The sequence below is a fragment of the Chelonia mydas genome, chromosome 11 (genome assembly GCF_015237465.2).
Source record: "Chelonia mydas isolate rCheMyd1 chromosome 11, rCheMyd1.pri.v2, whole genome shotgun sequence".
In the NCBI taxonomy this organism is placed as follows: Eukaryota; Metazoa; Chordata; order Testudines; family Cheloniidae; genus Chelonia; species Chelonia mydas.
In genome coordinates, this window is record NC_051251.2 from 18,001,757 (window position 1) to 18,028,727 (window position 26,971).

A 26,971-nucleotide genomic window follows, 5' to 3' on the forward strand; every position below is an offset into this window, starting at 1 on the left:
CTAGTTGGCAACCGGTATCAAGTGGAGTACCCCAGAGGTCGGTCCTGGGGCCGATTTTGTATAACATCTTTATTAATGATCTGGATGATGGGATGGATTGCACCCTCAGCAAGTTCACAGATGACACTAAGCTGCGGGGAAAGGTAGATACACTGGAGGGTAGGGTTAGGATCCAGAGTGACCTAGACAAATTGGAAGATTGGGCCAAAAGAAATCTGATGAGGTTCGACAAGGAAAAGTACAGAGTCCTGCACTTAGGACGAAAGAATCCGTGCACAGCTACAGGCTGGGGACCAACTGGCTAAGCAGCAGTTCTGCAGAAAAGGACCTGGGGATTACAGTGGATGAGAAGCTGGATATGAGTCAACAGTGTGCCTTTGTTGCCAAGAAGGCTAAAGGCATATTGGGCTGCAATTAGTAGGAGCACTGCCAGCAGATCAAGGAAAGTGATTATTCCCCTCTATTCGGCACTGGTGAGGCCACATCTGGAGTATTGCATCCAGTTTTGGGCAACCCTCTACAGAAAGGATATGGACAAATTGGAGAGAGTCCAGAAGAGGGAGTGACAATGATCAGGGGGCTGGGGCACATGACTTACAAGGAGAGGCTGAGGGAACTGGGCTTGTTTAGTCTGCAGAAGAGAAGAGTGAGGGGGGATTTGATAGCAGCCTTCAACAACCTGAAGGGGGTTCCAAGAGGATGGAGCTTGGCTGTTGTCAGTCAGAACAAGGAGCAATGGTCTCAAGTTGCAGTGGGGTGCGGGGAGGTTTAGGTTGGGTATTAGGAACCACTATTTCATTAGGAGGGTGGTGAAGCACTGGTATGGGTTACCTAGGGAGGTGGTGAAATCTCCATCCTTAGAGGTTTTTAAGACCCAACTTAACAAAGCCCTGGCTGAGATGATTTAGATGGGGTTGGTCCTGCTTTGAGCAGGGGGTTGGACTAGATGACGTCCTGAGGTCTCTTCCAACCCTAATCTTCTATGATTCTATGCCCAGGTTGGCCTTACGGAAGTGAGTTTAATTGGTGAACAAAATGAGGAGGAGACAAACTATGCTGCACACTTTCCACCCCAAAGTCCCTTTTGGGGATTCATAAAAGGAGACTTGGGAAAAAAATTCTCATCTCACCTTCCCCGACCCCAGCACAGAAGGAGCAGACCAGACTGAAGGATTTTCTTTCCTCGGGGAAGCCATCTGGCCTTGCTCTTGTTAAAGGACCTTTGCTCTTCACCTGTGAGTCCTGAAAGTTATCATGACTTCCAGTCCTCAGCCATCAGTGGGGATACCTGATGTCAGCGCTGCAGAGGCTCCAGTCAGATGCATGTAAAATCCTGTTCTGTCTCCTTTCCTTTTTTGTGTTACTTTCTGCCTTCTCCCTCCTTTCCGTGTGCTCTCTCTCTCTCTCTCGGTTGTTCACTGGATCCTGAAATCAACTGTATTGCGTGCACCAGCCCAGTGAGATACAGGCCATCCAGTCCTGCCCTGTTTGAGGAAAACAGAGCTAACCAGGTGATATTCTGACCAAAATGTGAGCCAGAGTCCAGAGCAACTGGTAGTGTGACTGACCTGCCAGCCTAAAGCATCCATTCATGATTGACCAGCCGCCCAGTTTTCCAAGAACATCATTAACAAAAGCTGTATTCCCCCCCCCCCTTTTCTATCCTGTCTCTCCTCCACCTTGTGCCTGTGTGTTTGTAAAAAACAGGAAAAGTGAATACCCGTCACACATGAGGACTGGGAGTAAAGTTAATTTAACCCTTTCTTTTTCATCAAAGAAGGGTTGTTGGTAAGATGAGACTGATATTTTGCCTCCAAAAGGAGAGAGGCTTTAATATGTTTTGATTGTTATGCATAATTACTCAATTTCAGCTTTTTCTTGTTTTGATTTCTAGTTCTTTGTTGTGTTTTGATCAATAAACTTCCAACTTTAGAACTCTGGGTGTTTGCCAAGAAACCACACAAACCAGAAAAATCCTGAACCTTTATAATACTGTTTCAGTACTGGATAGTGAAAGGGTTTTATAAAACCGTTCACTCCTTTGGCCCTTGAGAGCAATAGAACAGTGTACACTGCTCATCCCTTGATTTGGCTAGATTGGGGACTGATTTTAACTCTTTCACACCTCATCCCCTAACTGTTCAGCTTTTCACATTATGGGAAGGCTTTTGTGAAATGGTGGGTGGTTTCAAACAGGATGTGATGTCAGTCAGATGGGCAGAGGTGCAACCACATAAGAAAAAATGTAAGGTGTAAGGTGGGACCTGGCGTGGAAAAACACATCTTGCTGCTGTACTGAAAATAATAGAGGGAGCAGAGATAGGACAGATCTCCTTCTCTGCCCCCTCCTGCACCAGTGGTTTCACCTATAGGCCTGGTTTCAGTAAGGTCTCTTCCAGCCAGGTGTAGATCCCCCCACCAAGTCCTCCCTGCCTGCAGCTCCCAAAAGCCTCACCGTGAACTCTGACATGGTTGTCCTTTCTGTGGGTCAGGACTGAAGAGGTGACTCTGAGCTCCATCCGTTCTCCTCCATGGGAGGACATTGCAATTCAGGCTGAGTCGTCCAAGTGCATTAAACCTCTAAGCCCATCATTGTTTTTCCTTATGTCGAATTCCTGAACTTGCTAATTTGGTTAGCCTTTGAGTTAAACAAGTTTTGTATTAAACTCTTGGGGCGGGGTTCAATATGCTACTGAAAATCACGTGCTAATTGCACTGATTTAAACAGGCATAGTTCAGCGGGCAGGCACTGTAGAGGCCTCATACGTATAGGCATGAACTACACCTCCTGTTTGTCCTACAAAGGCCTCCAATCCTGCTGAGCTGTGTGCTGTCTTTCTGCTGTGAAAAACCTGGGACTCGCTCGCTACTGGATACTAATTTGAGGCAGTTGCTGCAACAGGTAAAAATTAAAAATGATGGAGCTGCTGACACAATGTTCTGGAGAAGGGAGAGTTTGCAGCCTCCAGGCTGGGCTAGGAGTTGGTTGCTTCTGATGCTCTGACTGACCATACTGGTGGTGGTCTGCTCCCATCACTGAGATGCTTGGAGAGAGGCACAGTCCAGCTGCAGTCCGCTGCCTGCCATTACTGCATTTCAGCAGACAGTGCGTCTGTGCCAGAGAATCCTCGTGCTAAACAGAAATACACCAATGCAGTAAAAAGGGTCTCTCCAGATCCTGTAGGGAAGGAGTTTCTGTAGACTTCGGGGCTCCTCCGAGTAGCAGCCATTGCTGATTGTGGTATTAACAATTAATACTTCATATCATCAAAGCAATACCAGTACACATGCTCACAGCATCCCCTTGAATCATACCCATTCTACAGAGGGGAGAAACTGAAACATGTGAATTGATAACAGGTCATATACGGTGAAATTTGATTCAACCCCCCGGGAGCAGGGCAGTGCAAATGGCCTGTTTATGTCTTTAGGGGCAGCTGAGACAGAGGCAGGGAGGTCATCTACCAAGACCCTTTCTCGGGATAGTCAGCTTCAATTTCTAGTTTGGGCTCCACAGGAATTCCAATGGCAGAGGCTACCAAGGAGCCCTACTCCTACCCCTTCCTTTGCCAGTCCTGCACAGCCCAGCACGCTTGGAGCTTCCCAGGCTCGCTGAGTTGAGCAGAAGGTGAAGGCTGTTTCTACTTCTGTGTCCACCAAATACACACTCATGATGCTACCGAGACTCATGATATCTGGTATTTTGCAAAAAGCCTCAGTTCCTGGAGTCATGTGACTCTGAGATCCCAGCTTTCATTGTTTTGTTTTGTCTTAAGTGTCCAGTCCTCATGGTTGAGGAGAAAAACTTGGAAATATGAAACCTAAAGGTCTCAACAAGAGGACAAATAAATACCCCCAATTAATTTTTTTTTAAGTCTCATGGTTTTTTGGAGTCTGACTCATGATTTCTGAAGGTGTGGTGGGTTGGCTGAACTGTGGACTTTCTGCCAGTAGGGCTTGCAGCTGGGTTCTGATGACAGAATCAAGTCCAAATCAGTGTTAGCACTGTCTTACCTGGCTGCTAGCCAGGTGCTCACCACACAAGGCTATTGGCTGTCGTCCATAATAGTGTGCTCACTATCTCCCTCCTGACCCACTGTGTAATCCAGTTAAACTCAGGCTTCTGTGTGACACACACATGGCACTGACCCAGTAAATGCAGTTCATGTACTTGCTACCTATTTTGAATTGGCCTGGTGTATCCAGCATCTTGTTGTGGTGAGGCAAAGGGTTAATGACTTTCAATATAGACTTAAAACAATGAGTAGCATCCTTCTGATGTGGGAGACTTTTAATGCTGTAATGCCTGTGCCTTTAAGAAACAAGATCACAAAGCAATGACACTGATTTGGATAGCAGTCTCATTACCCCTGAAAAAGAAGCATTTTCTATTTACTGGCTAAACAGATTTAGAAAAGTGATAGGCCTTCAACAGAGGAATTACTTAAAACCTACCTCCTGGGGGCTCTGTGGACTTAATGTCATTGGTTGGTCTCTCAAGTCAGTTATGCCTGTGTTTGTCCATCACTAACCTGGTGGTGTCCTTGTGCGCCCCACAGTCCGTGGGTTGCCAGCTCTCAGTGAGGGTGCAGTGTTGATCACAGCAAGTGGCAGCATCTTGTGATTGAAGTTCAAGAAATAGCAAGTTTGTTTCCCAATCAATGCACTGTCCTAGGAGACTTGAAAACTGAAAGTGAAAACATTCCTTGGGAGAGGTGCTGGCCTGATAGCCTGGAGAGCGAGCGTCTATGGCAGGCCAAGCTTCCACACTTTGCCCATTGTCTCTCAACTCGTACCAGGAGGTCCATCCTCGTTCATTCCTTGGCCCCTCTGCTGCTACTGCCAACAAGAATAATGCCAAATGTAATAGTGCTTTTTATTCCAGGGGCATTAGGGATTGGACTGGATGATATTAGCTGTAGACCCAGGCTGAAATGCGCATCTGGATCCAGTCTGTTAAGGTTTATATGTGGGGTTTTGCTTCAAACCTGTTTTGAGAACAGAATGTTTTGTAGGGAACATTCTAGACTTATGACTTACAGATAAGCATGATGCTTCCTTTCATGCCATTGTTGAATAGAGGACAATGGGGGGCGGAGATGTGTGCGGGCAAATGAGCACAGGATGTTAGTGCACTTTGCCTAGCTGAAGAGCTGGGTTCAACAATCTGACTTTAGGTAAAAATGGAAGTGAATGTAATTTGTGATTCAGTTGCTCTGTCACTAAAATAGAGGATGGGTGGGCGGTAGTGCTTCCCTACCTCACAGGCCTGTCTAAGGGTATGTTGACAATTAAACACCCGCAGCTGGTCTGGGTCAGATGACTGGAGTTCGGGTTGCAGGGCCATAAAACTTCAGTGTAGACATTTGTGCTTGGGCACAAGCCTGGCTCTGGGACATTGCAAGTGGGAACAGAAAGGCCTACTGATGTAACTCAAGGACTTAAACAAGAAAAGTGTAAAGCACCGGAAATCAATGAACCAAAATTGGTGCGTGAGAAATTAGGCCCAATTCATGAACAAAAATGAGATTTATTCCATGCTGCCCTCCCTTTTGGGGTCCTTAAAGAGACTTTGGAGAGAAAAATTGGATACTAGAGCAAGCTTGAGCTTTACCATTATAGCTGCCACCACCACCATCTCCTGGGACCCCGAACCTACATCCTAATCCTGAGAGATGTCCTGACCAGACCAAAGAGAGAGGGACCCAGATGACACCATCACCTTTACTGGCTGAAATCTGAACACAAGGTGGGATGCTGAAACTCCCCCTCCCCCCCACCATCCAATCACACTTTCTCCTTGCCTAGCTTATTCCTATCCCTCTCCTTTCGCCTTCTGTGTAATGAGAGTCTGGCTTAGCCATATTTTGCAACAGCGCTGTAAGCCTAGAAGCAGCTAAATGCAATGCCCTGAATAGCCCAATGCTGGCGCAAGTTTACCAGGTCTCAGAGTAGCTGGTAAGACCATGTACCATGCCTGTGTTTTTCCAGCAGAGGCTGCAAGTGAAAGTCAACACCAGAGACAGAAGCTGGGTTTTCTATCTTTGTGATTCGTTTCTTGCCCCCTCTTTTCCCCGGCTTGTTTTGTCTTTTAGGAAACAGGATTGAACTTTAACAGCAGCAGCAATGACAGCTCCAGCCCATCTCTACTAACTACTTCTTCTTTCCCCAAAAGGACAGTTGTTACCATCTTGTATGCCATCCAAGAGACTGTCCAACAGGGTTCTCTACCCCCTCCCCTTCCCAAAAAAAACCCCCTGTCTCTGGCTAACGGGAACAAGGGATGTTGAAAGGAAAGCCTTGTTTCGTACTTTACATTTTAAATTATTTAATTGTTTTTCTTCTTGTCTCTGTCTCTAATAAAAGGTTCAAATGATTTTTAAAGGTGTGTTTTCCATGGTAATGAGCAGGCCAGGGTCTCTGTATATCCTACCATGAACCTTGTTTAAAACTGTCTGACTGTGTTATGTTAACACCTTTGATTCTTTGGGCCCTTTATTCCATCTAAATTAATACAATAGTGGGTATCGCATAACTGCTGCCTAGGATGGCATAATTTGCAGTCTCTGTTCAGGAGAATCGTATCATACCCAGAATATCAGCTATTAAGGTGTATTTGCAATCTGCAGTATGGCAGCATTTTTCCAGGGCCAGTCTGCACTTATGACTGGCTATAGCCAATGCTCTGAGATCCTTTTTCACATGAACACCGACCTTTCTCTCTCTGACGCACTTGTGTGCACACACACTTTCCCTAGGATCACCTTGAACTAGGGCCATTTTATATTAGCAACTTACTCCAGCAGCTATGATCAACAAATCATATTTTAAAAAAGAAATCTGGCCAATATCATTAAATTTAAGCATTAAGGGTGAGATTTTTCAAAAGCACTTAAATGACTGAGGAGCATAAGTCCCATGGAAGTCAATGGCACTTGTGCTCCCGAATTACTTAGGCTCTTTCGAAAATCCTGCCTTCTATTAACTTCTCTGGGAACAGGCTCAGGCTCTATGTTGTTTGTTTCCTGGACTCCAACCGAGTGTTTGATACATAATTTTTCTAAGATCCAGATAACAGATGTGTAATGAACAAAACAAAACAAACACTGATGATTTTGCTAGCTGTTTTACTAACATGGGATTCTTTTGTACATTAAATAAGCAATTATCTCTCTCACTACTGCAACATATCATAAAAATTACCCTTTAAGATGAAGTTCAATCTCTCTCAGAAGAATACACACAAACTGCGATAAGTTTAGCTTCACTTCTGAATACTAGAATGTCTCTCCATTGCTACTGTCTTGGCTTTTTCCTCTTAAGGATCAAAATGTCATCACAAGTGTTTCAGAGGGGTTTTTTGTATTTACATGCCAATGAATGTCTGGCTCCTGGATGATCACAGATGATCTTTAAAGCACCTATGACAATTCAAAATCTGCTGGAATTAGTTTAATTTAAACAATGCTAAATAGGAATTAATTCTACTTTCCTGAGGAGTCAGTCACAGCTCATGTTTGTGAACTACATAGCCAAGGACGTAATCCTGTTCGTATCTCCATATATCTTTTTATCAGAAGCATTTCAATTCAGTTCTAATTCAGAGACCTCTCAATTGTTCACCTTTTAACTTCTCTGCTTTCACAACAGCATGTCTCCAGTGCTATGCTCCTGTTTACTCCAAGCACTAGGCAACACTGACAAGCAAAACAACTTTCAAGGTAGTCCTTGACTGAAAGGGTTGATTTTCTTCACTGCATCCAAATGTTAGTGACTTCCATACCAGAGGCAGTCACGTTAGAAGCTAGGAAGTGTCTTGGCTAATCCTTCTCTTGCTCTAGCACCTTCCCCCATTGCTGGAGTCAGGAAATGACTAGATGGACCTCAAGTCTGATCCACTAGGGCCATTCCTATGAAAAGTAGTGAGGCTGAAGAGTGCAGGAGCACTGATGCCACTGAAGAGGCAGAAAAGGACCGTGCTAGCCATGACAAGTTCTCCAGCTGCATTCAGGCTGTGGTTCCACTGAAGAATATTCATGGGTAGGACACTTAAATAACCTGCTCTTCTCAATCAGTGAAAAAGCATCTGCTCCATCAATATCTACAAGGCGCTCCAAGTTACCAAAGAAAAAGGATGATGGAACAATAAGAGGGACTAAGCGAAAGCTTGATGAATGACTTCATTTAGTTTGTGCTTTGGAAAATAGTTTCTGGCACTACCCAAAATTAATGTATTATTAAAGGCTCTGCCTTATGCCAAGTGAGTCTTTCATTCTTGGCATATGTAGAGATCATAAAGGGCAAGACAGTGTTTTGCTGAGGTTTTGCTAAGCTTTTGTTAAAGTAATAAGTAAAAGTAACTATTATAATTATTGCCAGAGTGTTAAAACTAACTGGGTACAGATATCTAAAAATGTTGGACAACAGGGGCAAACTTCATGGGAAAGGAAAACTAGGGTTAATAAAGGAATTTGGAGATTTTCCTGACTATGGTAACAGACTATGGTGTGGGGGGGGTTGTGTATATATACATGTTTAGCAGCAAGTTAATATTTTTGGCACAGAATACGCTGAATCTGCATTCCTGCATTAGATAAATTAAGTAACAAATGCATCCTAACACTGGGGAACAGTACAAATTTGCATTGCTGTTTTAAAAAAAAAAAAAATCCAACCTATGGCAAATGCACTGCAATATGCTACTGTTTTTGTGGAGGTCCATCCATACTTTACCTGGTGCTTACTTTGTTAACGGTTGTGGTCTTGTCTCCCTGTGATGCTGAAAAGTACTGTATGTACTGCTGAATGGCATGTAATGATCTTTAGTATTATCCAGTGGCATTATGGATATTACAACTACTACTTAGCACTGAAAAAAACTTTGTTTACAAAGCACTGTACAAACTTGAACTAACCCAAATTAAATACAAAAGATCCAAATGCAAGAAAATGAAAATCCAGTTCACAGTGAAAGATGCATTTCCTGCCCCATGTTTCCTCCATACAGAACAATTGGGGGAAATAGAAGACTGTAAAGCCACTCCTGTAGTAGCAGAGCAATATTAATTGGGTATAGTAGTCTTCACTTCCTAGTCCTAAAGAACTAGTGGGGTGTTGTGCTGTTTAGCAGCACATGTCCCATCACAGAGGGAAGGGGTGAACTGATTATGTTTTCAGTAGTATGTGTGTACAGATCCGTCTAAATCCTAAGATCTTAATTATGAAAGGGGCAAGAGTGGACATGTCAGGGGCTCTTGCTACTCCCAGTGACTTCTTACAGATTTCCTAGGAAAGCATGGCCAGAGGCTACATTACTTGTCTGTATCTGTTCCCTAAAGAAGGGGACATTTTGGTGGGGGAAAGTAGTGCATCTGCTAAAGATTGCTGGGAGTGGGCAAAGTAACAGAGGGCTGAGAGATGCTGTGAAGGCCTCTGTGGAGATGGCCCTGTGCCCCCTTGCCAGAGATTCCCAAACTCTACATTTGTGGGCCTTCCCCCTCAATATTTTCTGGGGATGAGGGGGCCAGGCGCCACCATCCCTAAAGGAGGAATGCAGAAGAAACCGAGTGGAACTTCAGAAAAGTTTGACAGTGTTTAGGCTGATGGTGCATTGAGACCCACCCTGTCATGCTGACCACCAATTCTGTCTCATTGTTTCCTTGTATTCCTCCATCTGTTGGCTCTTAGATTATAAGCGCTTTGGGGTAGGGACTGTCTTTTTGTTGTGTGTTTGTACATCTCCTAGTACCACAGTATCCTGGTCCATGACTGAGGCTCCTCAACATTACATTAATACAGATCATAACCTTGTTGAGTATTTTGGCCTTTGTGATAATTCTATACCCAGATATAGTGGAACCATCAAGCTGCTGTTTTTACTCGGTTGCAGTTTGCCTGAGTAAGGATATCAGAATTTGGTCAACAGTTTGTAAGTGCTTTATGACTGGGAATCAAAGGTGCTATATAAACATAAAGTATTAAAAAGCAATCTATTATCAATTCCTCGACAATTTGATTGTAGGTCTGCTGTTGTATGGTCTCAACCAAATGAATGTGGATCTCCCTGCTTCTTGATGTATTATTCCGACCTCCATGATAGCATAGCTCCTTTTGTCACCCACAAGGGAACAAATGAAATGCCTCAACACTGATTCATTTCTGCACACTGTGAAGCCAACCTGAAATATACAAAGTATGGAGGAAATTGCAGTGACCAGAGAATCTAGTTTAATGGGTGCTGTACAGGAAGACTTTATTCTACAATACATTCTGGAAACAGCTGTCAAATGTTACGTACAGGTACTGTATAAAATAGAATAAGTTTTATTGTATACATCATGGTTCTTGGATATTATAAGTAGGATATTAAGAAATAGATAGGAATGTGTGATGGAGGGTGAACAGTTTTTTGTTTTTTGTTTTTTTACAGAATAACCTAAATCTAATGAATAGCTTTGTATTTCACTGCAGTTCAAAGCCGTCACTGCTGTACCTTCATCAGGCAACAGAGCAACCATGTAGTCACAAATACTGGCACATCTGTGTATGGTACAATAAAAGAGTGAGAATCATATTTCTCATACTGGTCCTTCTTGTGCTTCATTTTGGCTTTTATCTGTACAGTAATACTCTCTGTGCTTATTTGGTCCATGCAAAGCAGTGTACTGTGTGCGTTACTTGTTAAATAAAAATGAAATTCAAATTAGAAGAACACTTGTATTTTAGATAATTTAGGACTAATAAAATAGTATGAAATTAAACTCTGATCATAGCAATGAGTGGGTCTTGGGCTGTTTTTTCTGTGGAGTCCATCCTCCTAACTTGAGTCAAAAATATTATTTACTTCAGTGCCTTTTAAGCGATGGTTGTTAGCATCCATAATCTACGTACAGTACCTTTGTTGAGTTGTGAGCTGAAGAGGTTGGCAATGGCTGTAATTCAAAGTTACAGCACAAATTTGGAAAGTTTGAGCCAACAAAAAAGTAAAAACAAAAAAACAAAAAAAAGGCTCTGAAACTGGCACCTCTTATCTACAGACGTCTATTATATCAATAAAAACAATTTCACTCTAGAACACAGAACACTGCAGCTGGTTTGGAATGGCAAATTATGCATGTTTTCTACTGTCACTTACAGGATTCAATAGCTTACTTGAAAGGAAAATGCTGCTGTTTTGCTGCGTTGTAAGCAGTGCACATATTTGCCTGTTATACAGAGAGATTTCCCATTAAAATAAACTTTAAAAGAAAATATACCATGGGAAACAAACTGCATATTCAGTGAAATATCAGTGGCACCACTTGCCAAAACGTACGATGCTGCAGTTTCAGTCTATACAGAGGAGAGGGGATCTGTCTTCATTCAAACATTTCGTAATGACGCGTTTGCCTTACACGTGGGACCATATCAATAAGCAACCTGCAAATAAAAGCACAAGTGAGTTTAGGTCGAGCTGTAAGGGGAAAGCATACAGTTAGGGGAGTTGTGTTAGGCACTCTCATGAAGGAAGGTTTATCTCTTCACTGCTGATCAGAGTGAAACCAGGCCCAGAACCAGCCCTGCCCAACCTTTAAGAAGCTGTGGGGAGGCACAAGGTAGGGAGGTGGGTTCTCCCTCGGAAGCATTTGAAATACCAGGTGCGCTTCTCTGTACTTTAGAAGATGTAAACACAAGGGGCTAGGTTATGGCTTAAAGCCACAGCCCAGTGTGGGAGTGGTGGGGGTGAGGAGCAGGATAGTGCTGCAGTGAGAGTCCCCTGGAGGAATTCTGGCTGAATCAGGGTTGGCTCTGCCAGCCTGGGAGAGGATGTATCCCCCTGCTGACACCAAGACTGCTTTGGAAAAAAATGTTATGGTGGAGGAGAATGGCAGAGACTGCACCCTTAGTGCAATCTGCTCATTGGCCAGAACTCACAGCAAGGCTTATCCCTCAGTGGCATGAATTGCCCCAGAAGTGAGAATGACTGCGACCTGGCAAGGCAGTGCTGGCAAGCTGTACAGATGGAATCTGCTTGGAGTGCTGACTGGCCATGGCAGATCCTGGCCATCCAAAGCCGTAGTGTGGAAGTCAAGGGATATACTTGAAAGATTCTGGGTTCTGTCTGTCATGTTTGCATTTTTCCTACTGTAATGTCCCCGTCTCGCCTCTGCTGTAGAATATAGATTTCAATGATTTTACAAGAGCACGGTTCCTTCATTTATAGGAGTGGCATTCCTAATTAAAATGTTAACTTTTCAAAGTTGATTATAAACTAAAAACCATAGGTCTGGGCACTAGGTCTCTGCAAGGGAATCCAATAAAATAGCTTCTATCATTTTTATTATTATTATTTTCCTACGAAGTGGAGGAAAAAAACCTAAAGACATTTATCACCCAGAAGACCTGCAGTGAAATTCTGGCCCCAATGAAGTCAATGGCAAAACTCTCATGGATTTCAATGAGGCAAGGATTTCACCTCCAATTTTAGTGTCACCATTCAAGAATCCCTTATCCCATTCACTTCAAATCTAGTAGAAAAATTATTTGGGTCTAGGCAGACCTATCGGTTTCCAAGCCAATATATGGTGTATTTTGTCGTGTTCGAGAGGGAGGCCAACATCCAGTATATAATTTAAACTCAGATGCAGCATTCGCCATGGAGCAGCTAACCTCTCCCTATACTTCACACAGGAAAAAGAGGGCTTAGAAATGTGCCATAACAATATTTTAGAGGAATTCTGACCCCAAAATTATGCATCTATCCTTCAGAGGTAAATATCCCAAAGCCAAAATGTGGTGTTAAAAAAAAAAAAGAAAGAAAAGTACACACAAAAATAGATTAGATAAAACAAAGCAATACAAAAAGCCCTAAAATTATAATATGTTTTTGGCTTCTCTGTAACATAAACAAGCTTTTGTTTTTTAAATCCCACTGCCACCACACTGCACACTGTGCTAACAGCTACTGTACTAAATGCCAGAGATTTATTACACCAAAGATATATAAGCCTCTGTCAGCTGACACTTATTATATTTGAAACACCAACAATCCTTTTGTTAAAGGTGGTGTACTGGATAGCAAATACCTCTTAACAGAAGAGATGTGTTGAGTGAAATATAATTGTTATATGAATGGGCTCCATTTTGTTATATAACTATTCTGTTTTCATTGCAGGATTAATGGAATATTGTTTTGTTCCGAAAGAAATAACCATTCTAACTTTTTTTTTAAAGGAAATATTTTGAGAACAAATAAACCCTAAACATGCCCAAGGGACTAGACGCTCACGGGTGCAGAGATTTTTTTTTTCACCACAAGGTCACCTTTCAGTGACTAGAAACTTTGTTCTCCCATAGAGTGCTATAGAAACCACACCATGGCCCACCTAGAAATTAGCCTCTCTCCCATCCACTTGAGGAGAGCAGGTTCTCAAACAATTAATAAACAGCATTCTTTTCTTTCAGACACTGTTGCCTTCAATAACTAACAAGCTCTGTGGTAACGTGATATGAGCTGCCATGCTGCAAGGTCCCAGTGCAGGAGCTAGCTGCCAGAAATGTGCAGGTATGCACACGCTTTCCAAATGAAGACTCACATTCTAAATGAGGATTGCTCTTGTTCATTAACGGGCGGGACATTTAACACTGTAGATCATAATGAATCACATGAATGTGGTTGCTAATGCAAATTACAAAAATAAGAAGTTTAACTCACTTGACTCCATAGGCAAGTATTGTAAGTCCCATTAAAATTCCTATACTGCCATCCAGGTACCAGACAGAAGCATTGTGCTTAAAAACTTCTGCACTTAGAAGGATGGAAAATCCCATTACTCCACCTACAAGAGAGTTGAAACCTGGAAGAGAAAAAATAAGCCATACAAATCAAGGGGAAGCACTCAATCTCTTAGTTTCAGCTTAATGGCCTCAATTGTGAAGAGACTCTGTGGGGACAAAAGCCATTATACTGCACCTAATAGCACAGAGGGCAGAGAGTCTCTGCGACTGTAGAGTAGAGGCCATTTAATGCTGTGCTGCACTGAGAAAGAAGGCACAGGTCTCTAGCACGCGCTCAGCCACAGCTTACTATGAGGCTCTCATTTGGGGGGGGCGGAAATCAGAGCTGTAATGTTCAGTATCAGCCCTTTATATCCTAGGACCTGGTGGTGCTTTTCATTTCCAGTATGAATGAGGTAACGTCCATCTCTTGCCATCGTCTCTCTTGTGCAGTCATCAGCCACCACTTTACATTCCCCTTTTAGTTTCCATTCTAAATCCTATTCATTGAGTCTCTTTCCTTGAGCAGCTTCGCCACTTTCAAAATATCTATCAAAGGGTCATTCTTATCTGAAAAGTGATCCTTTCTTTTAAAGGCCCCCTTATGGGTCTATATAGTTATTGTTTGTTTCTCATCAGTGTCCAGATTACTACTGGAAAAATGAACACACACAAAATCTTCTTTCTAACTTCACAACTTGCAAGCTCAATGTTTCAGGCTGGCATCTGTCTTCCTTTCATAATACCATGGATAAAGGTTCTGTAGGCCAAATAATACTCTGACAACTGTCTAGGCCTGTTGCTAAACATAGATGCCCTTAAAAACACATGTACAATCTCAGTGTATTCAATAGGTGTGAGCCCGGGTTAACTGGTAAGACATTAGTAAGTAACTTAATCAATAACATGACTCCACCTCACTCTCCCATAGGGTGTGCTGTACTTCTGCGACTTAAAGGAAGCAGAGTTGTCTGTGAATACACACTTGGAGCAGATCTGATGAGTATGGAAGTTCCATTTTTACATCATAACTTCAGAGAACTGCACTTTAAGATTTGTTTTTCTTTTGATCCATCTATCCTGCTTTAATGTATATTGGCGCTTCGTCTTACAGCTGAATACATAGAGAGTGAGTCTGCTCAGACTATTCCCCATACACATCAAAAGACCTGCATACCTGTTACTCCCAGTCAGCAGCTTTCAGGCTTGATAATGTACTTTTCAATCCAAATTTTTTACTTTTCTTTCTTTTAATGTATCAGGTCAGCCCTTCAAAGACCTTTCCTCTTCTAGGGCATTTACTGTCACTCCTTAACATCCTGCTTTTTAAAAGAAAAAGTCCTTCCTCTTGCTGCATATTTGCAGTCACCTTTTTCCTCCCAGACTCACGCTTCACTGTTTCACCCTTTCACGGTCAGTGGTTTGTTTTCTGCTGAACAGTGGCCTTCCACCACCAGCCCTCAAAGGCCAACTCATCATTCTATAATTTCCCACTGTTAACAAGGATGTAACTGCGCTGGTGGTCAGAGTGTCTGTATAGATCAGATGGTGGCATCTGCCAGCACTTTAGATATCATTTTAGGCCTGCTTGGAGCAAGATTCGAAGATATATTGCTTTAAGTGCTCTAGTATTAGGAACAGTGGGAAACTGTAGAAAAATAATGTAGTTCAAACACAGCCAAAGGCTCTAACTCTCTGCCTGCTGAAGCTCTTAGCCTAGTCTCTACCTGTTTTATATTGCACTAACTGCTATGACATCTGGGTGCCAACAGACCATAGCATCTAATACTTCCTGTCTATGGTACTCATATGGGTCCCATCTGAGTGCCTCTGAATCTTTATTGTATTTATCCTCACAGCACCCCTGAGGAAGGGAAGAATTATTGTCTCTATTTTATAAATGAGGAACTGAAGCACTGGGGTCCTGATTTTCAAAGGTCTTTCGGCCTGAGAGACTAAGGGCATGTCTGCACTGCAATTAAAAAAAAACATAGAACTGAGTCTGAGCCTGCATCATCTGGCTTTGGCTTGGCTGTGGGGCTAAAAATATCAGTGTAAACACTTGGGCTTGGCTGTAGCCTGGGCTCTGAGACCCAAACCATTCATGAGGTCTCAGATCCTGGGCCACAGTCTGAGCCCAAATGTCTACGCTGCTCTTTTATAGCCCCACAGCCTGAACCCTGAGAGCCCTGAGTCAGCCAACCTGGGCCAGCCATATCTGGGCTTTTATTGCCGTATAGACAATACCCTAAGTGACCTGCCCAACATCACACAGGAATTCTCTGGCAGAGCAGTAAAGTCTCAGGCTTGTCCCTAACTGCTGGGGCATCCTTTCTCCCCATAATTTTTTGTTCATTCTCCTTGTTAATTTCCAAGGGCAAAAGGGAGCTCTGATTAAAATTCCATGGCATGAGATAGCCTTCCATTTGGAAATGCTGCTTCCCTCTCAATAGTAAATAAACCCCAGTGCCTTGTATCTATCACTCAAAGGAACCTGAGCAGAGTGGTTGTTAAGTGATGCTCTCTTATTATTAGGAATAATAAATGCTGTACAATGTAAAGGTTTTTTCATCACAGGATCTCTGAGCACTTTCAAACCACTGACTGAAGCCTCACAACACTCCTGTGGCTGAGGTAATTGTTATTATCCCCATTTTACATATGGATAAACTAAAACATAAAGGTACAACTTGCTCAATGGTCACACAACAAGTCTGTGACAGAACCAGGAACAGAACACAGGAGGGGCAAGCCCCATTCTCCAAACACTAGACTATCCTGTTTCTCTTAGTAATGGCCTTGCAATGGAAGACCAATGCTCTCAAAGAGAGGAACTAGGATCTGGGAGTGTTTTAGCTTTTGGACAAAGGGTTTAATTTTTCTTTTGAAGTTATCATTGCAGCCCTTTCCCAAGTAATGCAAGATTGTTCCCTACAAGCCATTTTCTAGTGTTTTGTCCGATCTATCTTTGAGTCCCAAGCAATTCAGCTTTCACTGGTTCCTTCTGGGAGACTGTGCCACAATCTAACACATCTCAGAGCCAGAGAGTTTTCCTTAAACATTCACTCTCTAAATTTCATCCCATCGCTCCGCAGTCTACTATCCTATGTTCCATTCTGTCCTTGTTTACAACCTTCAAGTATGGGCAAACTGTTAGGCTAATAGAAGACTGAAGAGAACATCACTACACATATTTAGCTCTTTAAGCTCTCCTACATCAGTCCTTCCTGCCACATAATCATTTTTGTTCTTTGAGCTTTCTCTTATTTCTCAGTGTCTCTCTGGTAATGTGTGGAGAGGGAGGTGAGATGGAATCAGTTCTGAACTCTAATGTTCCTGAGGTTTGAGTTCTCAGTAGAATACCATTTGGGCTAACTGTTGTTTATTTGTGTTCACACAGATTTCAGCAAGACTATGTGCTAGGTTTAAAAAAAAAATGTCATTTCCTAGTTCTGAATGTTCAGAGGTGGGATTTTCAAAAACACTTAAGTGATTTAGGAGCACATGTCCCACTGACTTTCTCCTTTGTGTCAGGTACTCTGAAGTCACTTAGGCACCTTTGAAAATGCCTCCCATTGTGTTTTTGAGAATATGCTTGATAATGCTGACCAGATCTAGTTTACCAACACTTGGGGTCCGGACAGGAAGAAGCAAGCTGGGAAAAAAATGATTGTTAGAGAACATCAGTGATTGTTCTTCATGACTGTAGCCCGCATTGGCTTAGTAGGATTTACAGTATGAACCTGGAGCTAAGGAACTTTTAGGCCACAATTCTGCCCTGAGATCTGTAAGCCTCCAAATGGAAGTTGTATGGATATTTGAGGGGACAACTGGCTCCTTGGAATGTAATTGCACTTCAGAATTAGTCTGCTCTCTCAACCACAATGGCAAGGACACTGGAAAAAATTCACCTAAATGAAGAGAAATATAATTTGGACAATTCAACCCATGGCTATACCCAGAAAATATTCTGAAACAAGGCGCAGGTCTACACTACAGCCAGGATCGACGCTCTGAGATTGATCCACCGGCAGTCAATTTAGCAGGTCTAGTGAAGACCCACCAAATCGACAGCAGATTGCTCTCCAGTCGACACCTGTACTCTACCTCCAACAAGAAAGTAAGGTAAGTCAATGGGAGAGTTTCTCCCGTCGACCCCCCACGGCAACTCAACCTAAGATACGTTAACTCCAGCTACATTATTCATAGGTCGACTCACCGCGGTAGTGTAGACATAGCCAAGGACACTTTTGCACAGACCTATATTGCCATGAACTCTATAGAGTGTACATGGAGTAAGAATTCTAATCAGAAACTCCCCTCTACTCACATCCTGACAGACTCATCTTACTGCAGAACACTGGTGCTCCTCCGTGTTGAATATACAGCAAACTTCCTATCCCACAGAGAGCTGTGAGGGTGAATACTCCAACCAGCTATGTGCCATTCTGTATGGCACACAATTTGCTCTGGGATGATGATGTTGCTGACTACAGTTCTTGTGTCTGGTGGTTCAAGCTTTGTCATCTAACAGAAATACATGGAGAAGGAACTTGCTTCTCAGCATAAGGGAGAAATAACGATCCAGGGGCAGGATTCAAAGAACTGAAGATGTAAATAATTGAAACCACATAATAGAGAAAGAGTTAGCCCTTCAAGAAAGTGAAGAAAACAAATTAACACAGACAGGGTTTTTTGTTCCCTCCACAGGTAGTAGCCTGAGTTTGAGTCTTATATTACAGACAGTTAAATACCTCTCTGAAGTACATTTAGTATTTAGTGAAGAGACTCTTCTGAGTCTTGAGAAGAACTCTGGAGTGTCCAATGATCAGCTGCCAGATCATGAAGGTTGTATTAAATACTTCCCTTGAAGCACATCACTAGTTCACAGCCTCCTCCTACTAATACCTCAGGCATTTGAAAAGTCAGGCCTTGAGCAAATTGGCTTGTTAAACCTGTTGAGAAATGGATTTTTTTTTCATGTAAAGCCCTTCAACACAAAGTTAGCCATAGGAATGAAATCTCTCTGTGCTCAGAACAAAGGTAGGTACTGTTACAGTTTAATCTGACATCCCTCGCATGGATTCTTTCAAAAAAAAAAAAAAAAGGAGGACTTGTGGCACCTTAGAGACTAACAAATTTATTTAAGCATAAGCTTTCGTGAGCTACAGCTCACTCTTGATAGAAACAGTTGACATGTCCCTCAGATAAATGATCTGCCTAACATTATGAAAGACTGACATGTCCAGCCTGTTCTCGGGGGGGAACCCAGTGTTTCTCGCCAGTGACTGCCATTCACTGTCAAACTCTCCCTTCCTGGGTAAGATTATTGTGTTACTGGTGGCAGAAGCACCAGATCACCACTGACCTCTGAGACAATTCTCAGTCTAGCTTCAGGCCAGGCCATAGCATAGAAACAGTGCCAGTCACACGCCTTACCAGCAGCAAAACAAAAACTGGTGAGGTAGGAGGAGAACCAGAAAGGAACAGACACACACAAGCCAAAGGAGGACAGGATTTTTGAAAATACCTTCTTACTGCCTGGAGTGGGGGGAGGGACTTTGACAGATAGCAGAGTAGGACAGAAGTCCAAAACACGTGTGGCAGGTAGGGGGCTCTTGCCCCTTCCAACTCCCTTTTAGTTCTCTGATTAGCTATTGGCTGGGAAAGGGGGATGGGGCTAGTTGATTGGCTGCTGTCTGCCTCTCCTTGCCTACTTAAGCTGAGCTAGGGCTTTTCAAAAGCCTCTTCGTGGATATTTACACTGCAGTAAAAGACCTGCTGCATGGCTACAGCTGGCCCAAGTCAGCTGACTCAGGCTCATGGGGCTCGGGCTGCAGGGCTAAAATTGCAGTGTAGCTATTTGGGCTTGGGCTGGGGTCCCAGAGTTCAGGCTCCAGCCCAACCCCAAACAGCTACACTGCAGTTTTTAGCCCAGCCCAACTCAGTTGACCCGGGCTCTGAGACTCTATACCAGGGGGTTTTCGTTGCTGTTCGGCCATGCCTGGAGCAAGCATACATGTGGGCAACATTGCAAGAATCATGGGACCAGAGCCAGCACATGGAATCTTTTAGGTCCCAGCTCCAGGATGCCAGGACAAGGAAGACTCGAGGTGGCTTCTACAGCCAGGCGATGCAGCACCCAGAGGAAAGGTAGGCACTGTGGGACCACCCCTTCCTGCTTCTGGGGGCGCACTCTGGTGGAGAGGTCTCTAGCCTGTCATGGGGGTCAGACACTTGGTTCCCTGACCTAGAGGCACAGCCTGCTCAAAGAGTAGGAGCCCTGCAGGGTGGGTGGGTGGGTATTGATTCACCTTGCTTCCAGAGCTGCAGAAAATTCAAAACAGAGGAAGCTGCAGGGGACTCAGCAGTGCACCATTGCCCCTCCCTGCTGCTGGGAGACGGGCAAGGATGTGTGGGGTGGCTGCTGCTGCCATAGGAACATCCTGCTGCCAGGACTGTCCATGGTGCTGCTGCCCTTGTCCTCACCCTGCTCATGGGGGAGGGGATTGGGGCACACGGGAGGCTGCTGATGGTGTGGCAGGGGGCATTTCAAGCACCATTCTAGGAGCCATTCAGCTGGGACCTGGCAAGATGCTAAGTCCCCTCCCACCCTTATCTCATGGGGGAGGGTGTTGAGGTCAGGGGACAGCACTGGGTCCTGCTCTCCACCCCCCACACCCTCCCCCCAAGGGGGGCAGCTCAGGACTGCAGAAATAAGGCATGGGAGGAGGATTGGGGCAGCTACTGCAGGGGGGAGGGGCATGGGAGTGGCCAGAGGCCTTAGAAGGGGTTTCCTCTCCTGTTCCCTTGGGGGTGGGGGCAAGTCCAGCCCTCATGGAGACACTGAATGGCGGCCTCAGAGATGGGCAAAGATTCCTTTCTGCCACTTTGTCAAGCAATCATGGACCTAAGGTCACTGCCCCATGGGGGAGACAGATTGTCAGTCCTGCAGGACTTCAGAGTGGATGGGGACCACTGGCAAGGGAACAGTGGTGAGGAGGGGAGCTGGAGGGGGACACTCTCTAGCCTGGATTGAGGATCAGAGTAGGACAGAGATTTCAGTGGACAGTACCCAGGACCTTGGCTGGGACCATTCACCTTGCAGCTGGCGGACAACAGATTCCAGGATTTTGCCCTGTTTGCCAACAGAGATCCACAGGTGATGCCCAAGCAACTGTGGACCCTTGGCTGCTGACAGTCACAGGAGTAGTCAGAAACGCAGTTGCCCCAACGACGGCCTGTGTGGTGTACCTTACCGAGTTCACAGAATCTAAAACTCAGGAAGGACTCCAGCATCTGTGACCCATCCCTTAGCATCAGGTGGTGAGAGACGCCATGTCCTTGGTGCACTACGGGTTAGCTCCCTCTACTATATCGGGTCAAATAGTAGGACTGTCCTATTGGTGTAAGCTAGGTTTCCCAGGCCCATGCAGAGATTTCCTAGCGTGGAAGCTTTTGGTCCAGAGACCAAGGGCAGAGGAGGGGTGACAGGATCTGCATAGCCACTGATATTCTTTCAGGGTTATTAAATGGTTTGCCCAGGATATGCAGTGCTGTGAGGGAGGCCATTACATTCAAGGCAGCATTTCTTGTGGCTGCCTTTGGTGCTTTCAGGGTAGCAGTGCCGCAGACAACGACAGACAGGTCCAGGTGGGCAGTTTAATTACCAAAGGTACAGTGTCACGTGTGCCGGGTTGCTGCATTTAAGGTTCTCTGAAGTAGATCAGGATGGGAGTGAGGCCTCAGTAGTGATATGGAAATGTGCAGATGAATGCCTGTGCTCTGTAAGGGCACTCAAAGCTTTCCCAGCCAGATGGAACCAAGAGCCAGGCCCACGGTTTATGCACGTGATGGTAGCTTCCTGACAAGACACCAGTTTGCTGCAGTAATAAAAAAAAGCTTTGGCCTGCTGCAGTCTCAATCCAGTTAACTTTAGCTCATATTCTTTCAGGACTGGGGCAGTAGCATCAGCGGGCTTTGACTTTTGTTAGGTTCAGGCTATAGGACGCTACGCTAGAAATCAAATTGTTACAGAACTTTTGTCCACCCCCGGGGAAAGGTTGCTGGGACTGGCATTAAGTGTAACTAACCCTGTCTGTTTCTGAACCGAGGAGATATCCAAAGCATAGTCAATGTTTGAATTTGCAGACACTCTATAGGGCAATGGGCCTGCAAGAAGGTAGCCAGGTCAGCAGATGGATCACTGCTGGGCTTCCAGGCTGAAGCGGTACATATGCAGTGGGTTCAACAGGACAGGCATGCTGTGGGAGCAAGCTACTTTTGGTATGGCAGATGGGACATGAGCTGGTCTTGGCACTCATTGATGCTGCTCGTTGATGATGGGTTGATTAAGCATTTGGGGCTGAATGTTGGCCAGGCAGCAGAGCAGGTGCATCATAATTGCACTGCAAGACTGAAGCCATTGGCCTTTGATGGTATGGCCAACAGGGCATGAGCTGGTCCCATCACTCGTTGATGCAGGTAGCTGATGTTGGATTAAGCAATTGTGGCTGGACATTGGCCAGGTCAGCAAGTGGATTGAAACTAAGCTGCAAGGCTGAAGTCGTTTGCCTTCAGTGGTGTGACAGATCATGAAGCATGAGCTGGTTTCAGCACTCGATAGCCAAGCTACAGCCACCTGATTATTCACCTGGGCAAAAATAGTCCGGGGGACTGCACAGGATTAAATTTAGGGACTAGGATACAGAGGGTTGTGGAGCTCTTCCTACAAGGCACTTAATTTGTCTGGTCAGGGATGCTTTCAAAATGAGTTTGGTGCGGGGTTATTGAGCCAGCTCATGTCAACACAGCAAGAAAAAATGTGAACTATGAGGTAGCTGCGATCATTTTGAGAGTTTGGAGGTGGTGGGGTGCTGTGGGGATAGCACCTAGTGATATCTGATACAATAGACCTGAGCTCTCTAGGAAGGGGATGGAGTTCATCTGTCAGATGCTGGGGCTGACATTTGGCTCCATGACCTCAGGGATTGGGTCAGGCAGGAGATGCGTACCAGGAAGGAATATACGTTCTGAGACACAGACGGGAAGAGGTTATTAGGGATCTTTGATAGAGTGATTTTTGTTGACAAAAGGAAGAATCCAAATTTGATAACATCAGTAGACTTTTATCCTCTACACAGGCAGCTACTCCAAAAAAGAAATGATTGCATAATGGTAATGTTAAGGTTGGCATATCAAACACTCAAGTCAGCAAACTACTCCAAATGCTAAGGTAGCTCTAGCACTGTATATTTCCTATTAATTAATATGATTAAGTATACAAGGTGTGTAAGGTGGATGAGTTAATATTGAGGATGAATCCCAACATTTGCCTTTTGAGTACTTGATCTCACCATGCTGAATTAATACCAGTTCTGCATTTAATAAAACAAATATGCGCAAACATTTTTGTACATGTTCAACTTCAAGGGCTCGGTCTTGCCCTCAGAAATATGAACATGACTCTCACTGTAGTTGATGAGAACTGTGTGTGAGAATTTGATTCAAAAAGTTTGCTTGGAGAGGTTCCTGGAATATCCTACTAGATAGTGTGTTGTGATGGCAGAATGCCCCCGCTGGTGCTACATTTTGCATTATAACGTAGAAAAAAACAATGCGTTCTTGACTGGTGATGCAGCATGATACATATTAAGTCTGAGACTACTGCTTTAGAAAAGTACCATCTATGTACCGTCCCACATGAAATATAGACCTCTGAGTTATTTTCCTGAGCTGGCCACAAGATGTCACCCTTATTCCACAAAAATCCTGTACAACTGCATTCGTTTGGTGGTTGCATATAATATTTACCTGTTGAAGAATGAAATTTGATCTTAAAATGTCTCATTGTTTTCATTCTGTATTTTGCTATGTAATTTATCTCTTAAAAGAAATGAATGAACTGTTTTAAATGTCTGCTGGTGTTTTGTTTGTTCTGTTCTAGTCTTTGGATTTAGGAGTTGTTATGGTGGGAGCATGGGGCTGTTTGTGTGGGCTGGGAAAGAAATGTTTTCAGTACATGTCACTGTTTCTTGGTTCTATGTTTTGTAGTTCAAAATCTTTAATAAATGCTAATGGAGAAAAAATTACAATTTGAGAATGAGTTCCCCTGAGCTCTGTAGTGGAAGTGTTATTTCCAAAGTCTCTGGGATGAAGACTTCACAAACTATATAGCACATACCATGTTTTCTCTATGCATCATTTGTATTCCACTGCATGGTAATAAGACATTCAATCCCCTGTCATTCATCACCACTGAAACATCCTATGACAGTTAGGAGCTGGTGATAATAACTTCCCTCATATTGCCAGTGCTGAAGATGTGGATAATTTGTAATAATACTCCTATCGTGTCTTATGGCATTTCTATCACATCCATCACCATAGGGTCTCTAGATGCTATATTTTTTACACTAATACAATCATGCTTTATATGGTGAGCTGCCCTCCTCTATACCTGTAACATGGGTGTTATCTTTGACCCAGCCCTCTCTGTAGATCATCATATCCAGGCTGTGTCTAAATCTTACAGGTTCTTTCTGCATAGCATCTCTAAAATTTGGGCTTTCCTATCCATCCATGTAGCTAAAACTCTTATCTAGGTCCCTCATCATTTTGCATCTTGGCTACTGCAACGTTTTCTTCTCTCACCTTGACGAATGCAACCTTGAGTCACTTATATCCATTCAAAATCTGCTATAAAGATCATTTTTCTGGCTCCTCATGTTGATCATGTCAACCCTTTCTTTGCATTTTCAGTTGGTTCCCCTTTCTCCACCACCTCAAACATAAGCTACTTGTCTTTACTTACAAGGCCCTTCTCAGCATATCCCCATCCTACCTAGCATCTCTCATACTTGTTCAATTTTCAAACAAGCACGTTAGTGTTTCCTACCATGCTCCCCCTCATGCTCGGGAAGGGCAAAGTTACCTTGCTGTCCTCCTCCAAATCTCTCCTTAAAACTCTCCTGTGCCATGATGCTAACAAAATCTTGATATTGCCTAGCAGGCTAGTATGCTGAGGCAATTGCCTGTCATACTGAGCGATATTGCCTCATTCTTTCCTTGTGCTCCCCCCGTCTGTCACATCCAGCTCTTGTCATGTACGTAGATTGTAAACTTTTGGGGGCAGCATTCATCTTTTTGTTCTGTGTTCATACAGCGCCTAGCACAGTGGGGCCCTGATCCATGCCTAGGGCTCATAGGCATTACTGCTATTCAAATAATAATTATAATATAGAATCATTCACCAGAGGATCCCAAAGCATTTTACAAACAATCATTTATACTCAAAAGAGTGACTCTAGAAATGGCATTGAGGGATTACATGTTTCTCAATGACTCAGTAGCCAATTACTGAGTTTACAATTGTAAAGCTGTCTATCAGCACTGCACACATGTTACTGAGATCTGAAAGTCAAACTTTGTTCTTTCTGGCTCACACATCTGCCTCGGTGATAAAGATTCTGCAATTTGTTAAAAATTCAGATGATATGCAAGCCAGACAAGAACACTCTCCCATCGTTATGCTGGCTAAGCAGTGTCAAGGGGAGTTTAAAAAGGGGGGGTGGGGGTGGGGGGCAGTAAAGAATTTATATTTGTAACTAATTTTAAACAGATGTAACTCTGGAAACAGAAGATCTGTGGATGAAAATGGGGTTATTTTTACCTAGTCACTTTTTTCTCACTATAATTGTTCATTAAGATTCATGGGATCTCTGTATTAAATGCATTTCACAGATAAGAAAACTAAATCACAAGAGGATATGTAACTTGCACACAGCATTTCAGTGGCAGAGCTGAGAATACAAACAAACTTATTGTTTCAGTCTACAAATAAGAGTCAAAGGACCATAGTTAATTACTTGTATGGAGGTAGAATCTGGAGGCCTCCATCTGCATCAGGCCCCCACTGTGCTACTTGCTATACAAATATAGAAGCAGAAATGCAGCTTACTCTGCTAAGCTTACAGTGGAAGAGCCTGTCTTGGCTACATGGGAAAGTTTCACCAGTTACACAGGTATAATTATACTGATATAGTTAAACCTCTATAGTTACATTGGTATAACTCCCCATGTGGGCACTCCTATTCCAGAATAAAAGTGGTTTTTTTCAGTTTAGTTTAAACTCCTTTCATGTGACAAGCTAAACTGAAAGAAACCACTCATACTAAGAGTGTCCACTGGTATACTGGTAAGTAATACTATATCAGTGTAAAGTCACACTTCTGCTTATATTGGTATAACTTCCCATGTAGAAAAGCCCTAATTTGAAACAAGATCCATCAACAGAATGTAAGACACAACAGGATGGAAATGGGTAGGGAGCAATGGGAAGACAGTACCTTGCAGTTAGTAGTTAGATGGTTCCAAATCTGAAAATGTTTAACTAAGTAAATGAAACCCTCTGCCCCTGACTATCATTCAACCAAAGCATCCTTCAGTGCCTGATTTCTACAGGCATCACTGCAGAAGTGGATGTTGCGGGTGAAAATGGTAGTGGCCTTGTATATTAATTCAGAAAGATCATTCCATGCAGCATGAGAGAGCGAGAGAGAGAGCGCCCAATCCTGAGAGGCCACAGGCTAGGATCATCTGGGTGTATATATCACCAAATCAATTCCCTGCCATTGCAGACCCTCAGGCACTGATGGCACCATAGTCCCTGCTGATCACTGCTTGTGGTACTCTACAGTGTAGTCTCTAGAGGGCTGTAGTGCTTTGGTCTAGTTACGATTGTTGGGCTTGTGCAGGGGTGTTTTGTGGCCTGTGATATATGGGAGGTTGGACTAGATGATCTAGTGGTCCCTTCTGGCCTTATACCAGTGGTTCTTAACCTGGGGTGCACGCATCCCTGGGGGTGCGAGATGCCCTTTCTGGGGGGGGTGAGACATGCCAGATTTTTTTAGAAGGTAAATCATCGAAAACACAAATTAAGCACAGGCACGTAAGTACAACTTCATCAGACCTATGTATTTATTAACATTATACATTTTTTAATGATTACTGTAATATACAAACAAAAATATATCTAGGTTTAAAGAACTGACGTACTTCAACAATTTTTGATAAGGGGTGCAAGAACATATTTTGATTTTTGATAAGGGGGGAGAGAACATATTTGAGAACCAAAGGGGTGCAGGCTGCAATCAAGGTTAAGAACCACTGCCTTATACTCTGACTCTATACAGTATCAGGCCACTGGAACTCACAC

General features: G+C 43.6%; 1 protein-coding gene and 1 long non-coding RNA gene across 2 annotated transcripts in view; one reads left to right on the top strand and one right to left on the bottom strand.

Moving 5' to 3' along the window:
* Positions 1–874: 874 nt before the first annotated feature.
* On the top strand, positions 875–10,708 carry LOC122462409. Its single transcript, XR_006284937.1, has 2 exons — positions 875–2,902; positions 10,125–10,708. It is a non-coding gene; the product is annotated as an uncharacterized LOC122462409 (long non-coding RNA).
* Positions 10,202–26,971, bottom strand: part of TMEM163 (transmembrane protein 163) — a 155,116-nt gene continuing 138,346 nt past the window's right edge. The window contains exons 7-8 of the mRNA XM_007060877.3: positions 13,694–13,835; positions 10,202–11,418 (exon numbers count right to left, since the gene is read on the bottom strand). Of these exons, the coding sequence (XP_007060939.2) occupies positions 11,358–11,418; positions 13,694–13,835 (203 nt within the window). The 3' untranslated portion in view covers positions 10,202–11,357. The remainder of the gene's footprint in view (positions 11,419–13,693; positions 13,836–26,971) is intronic.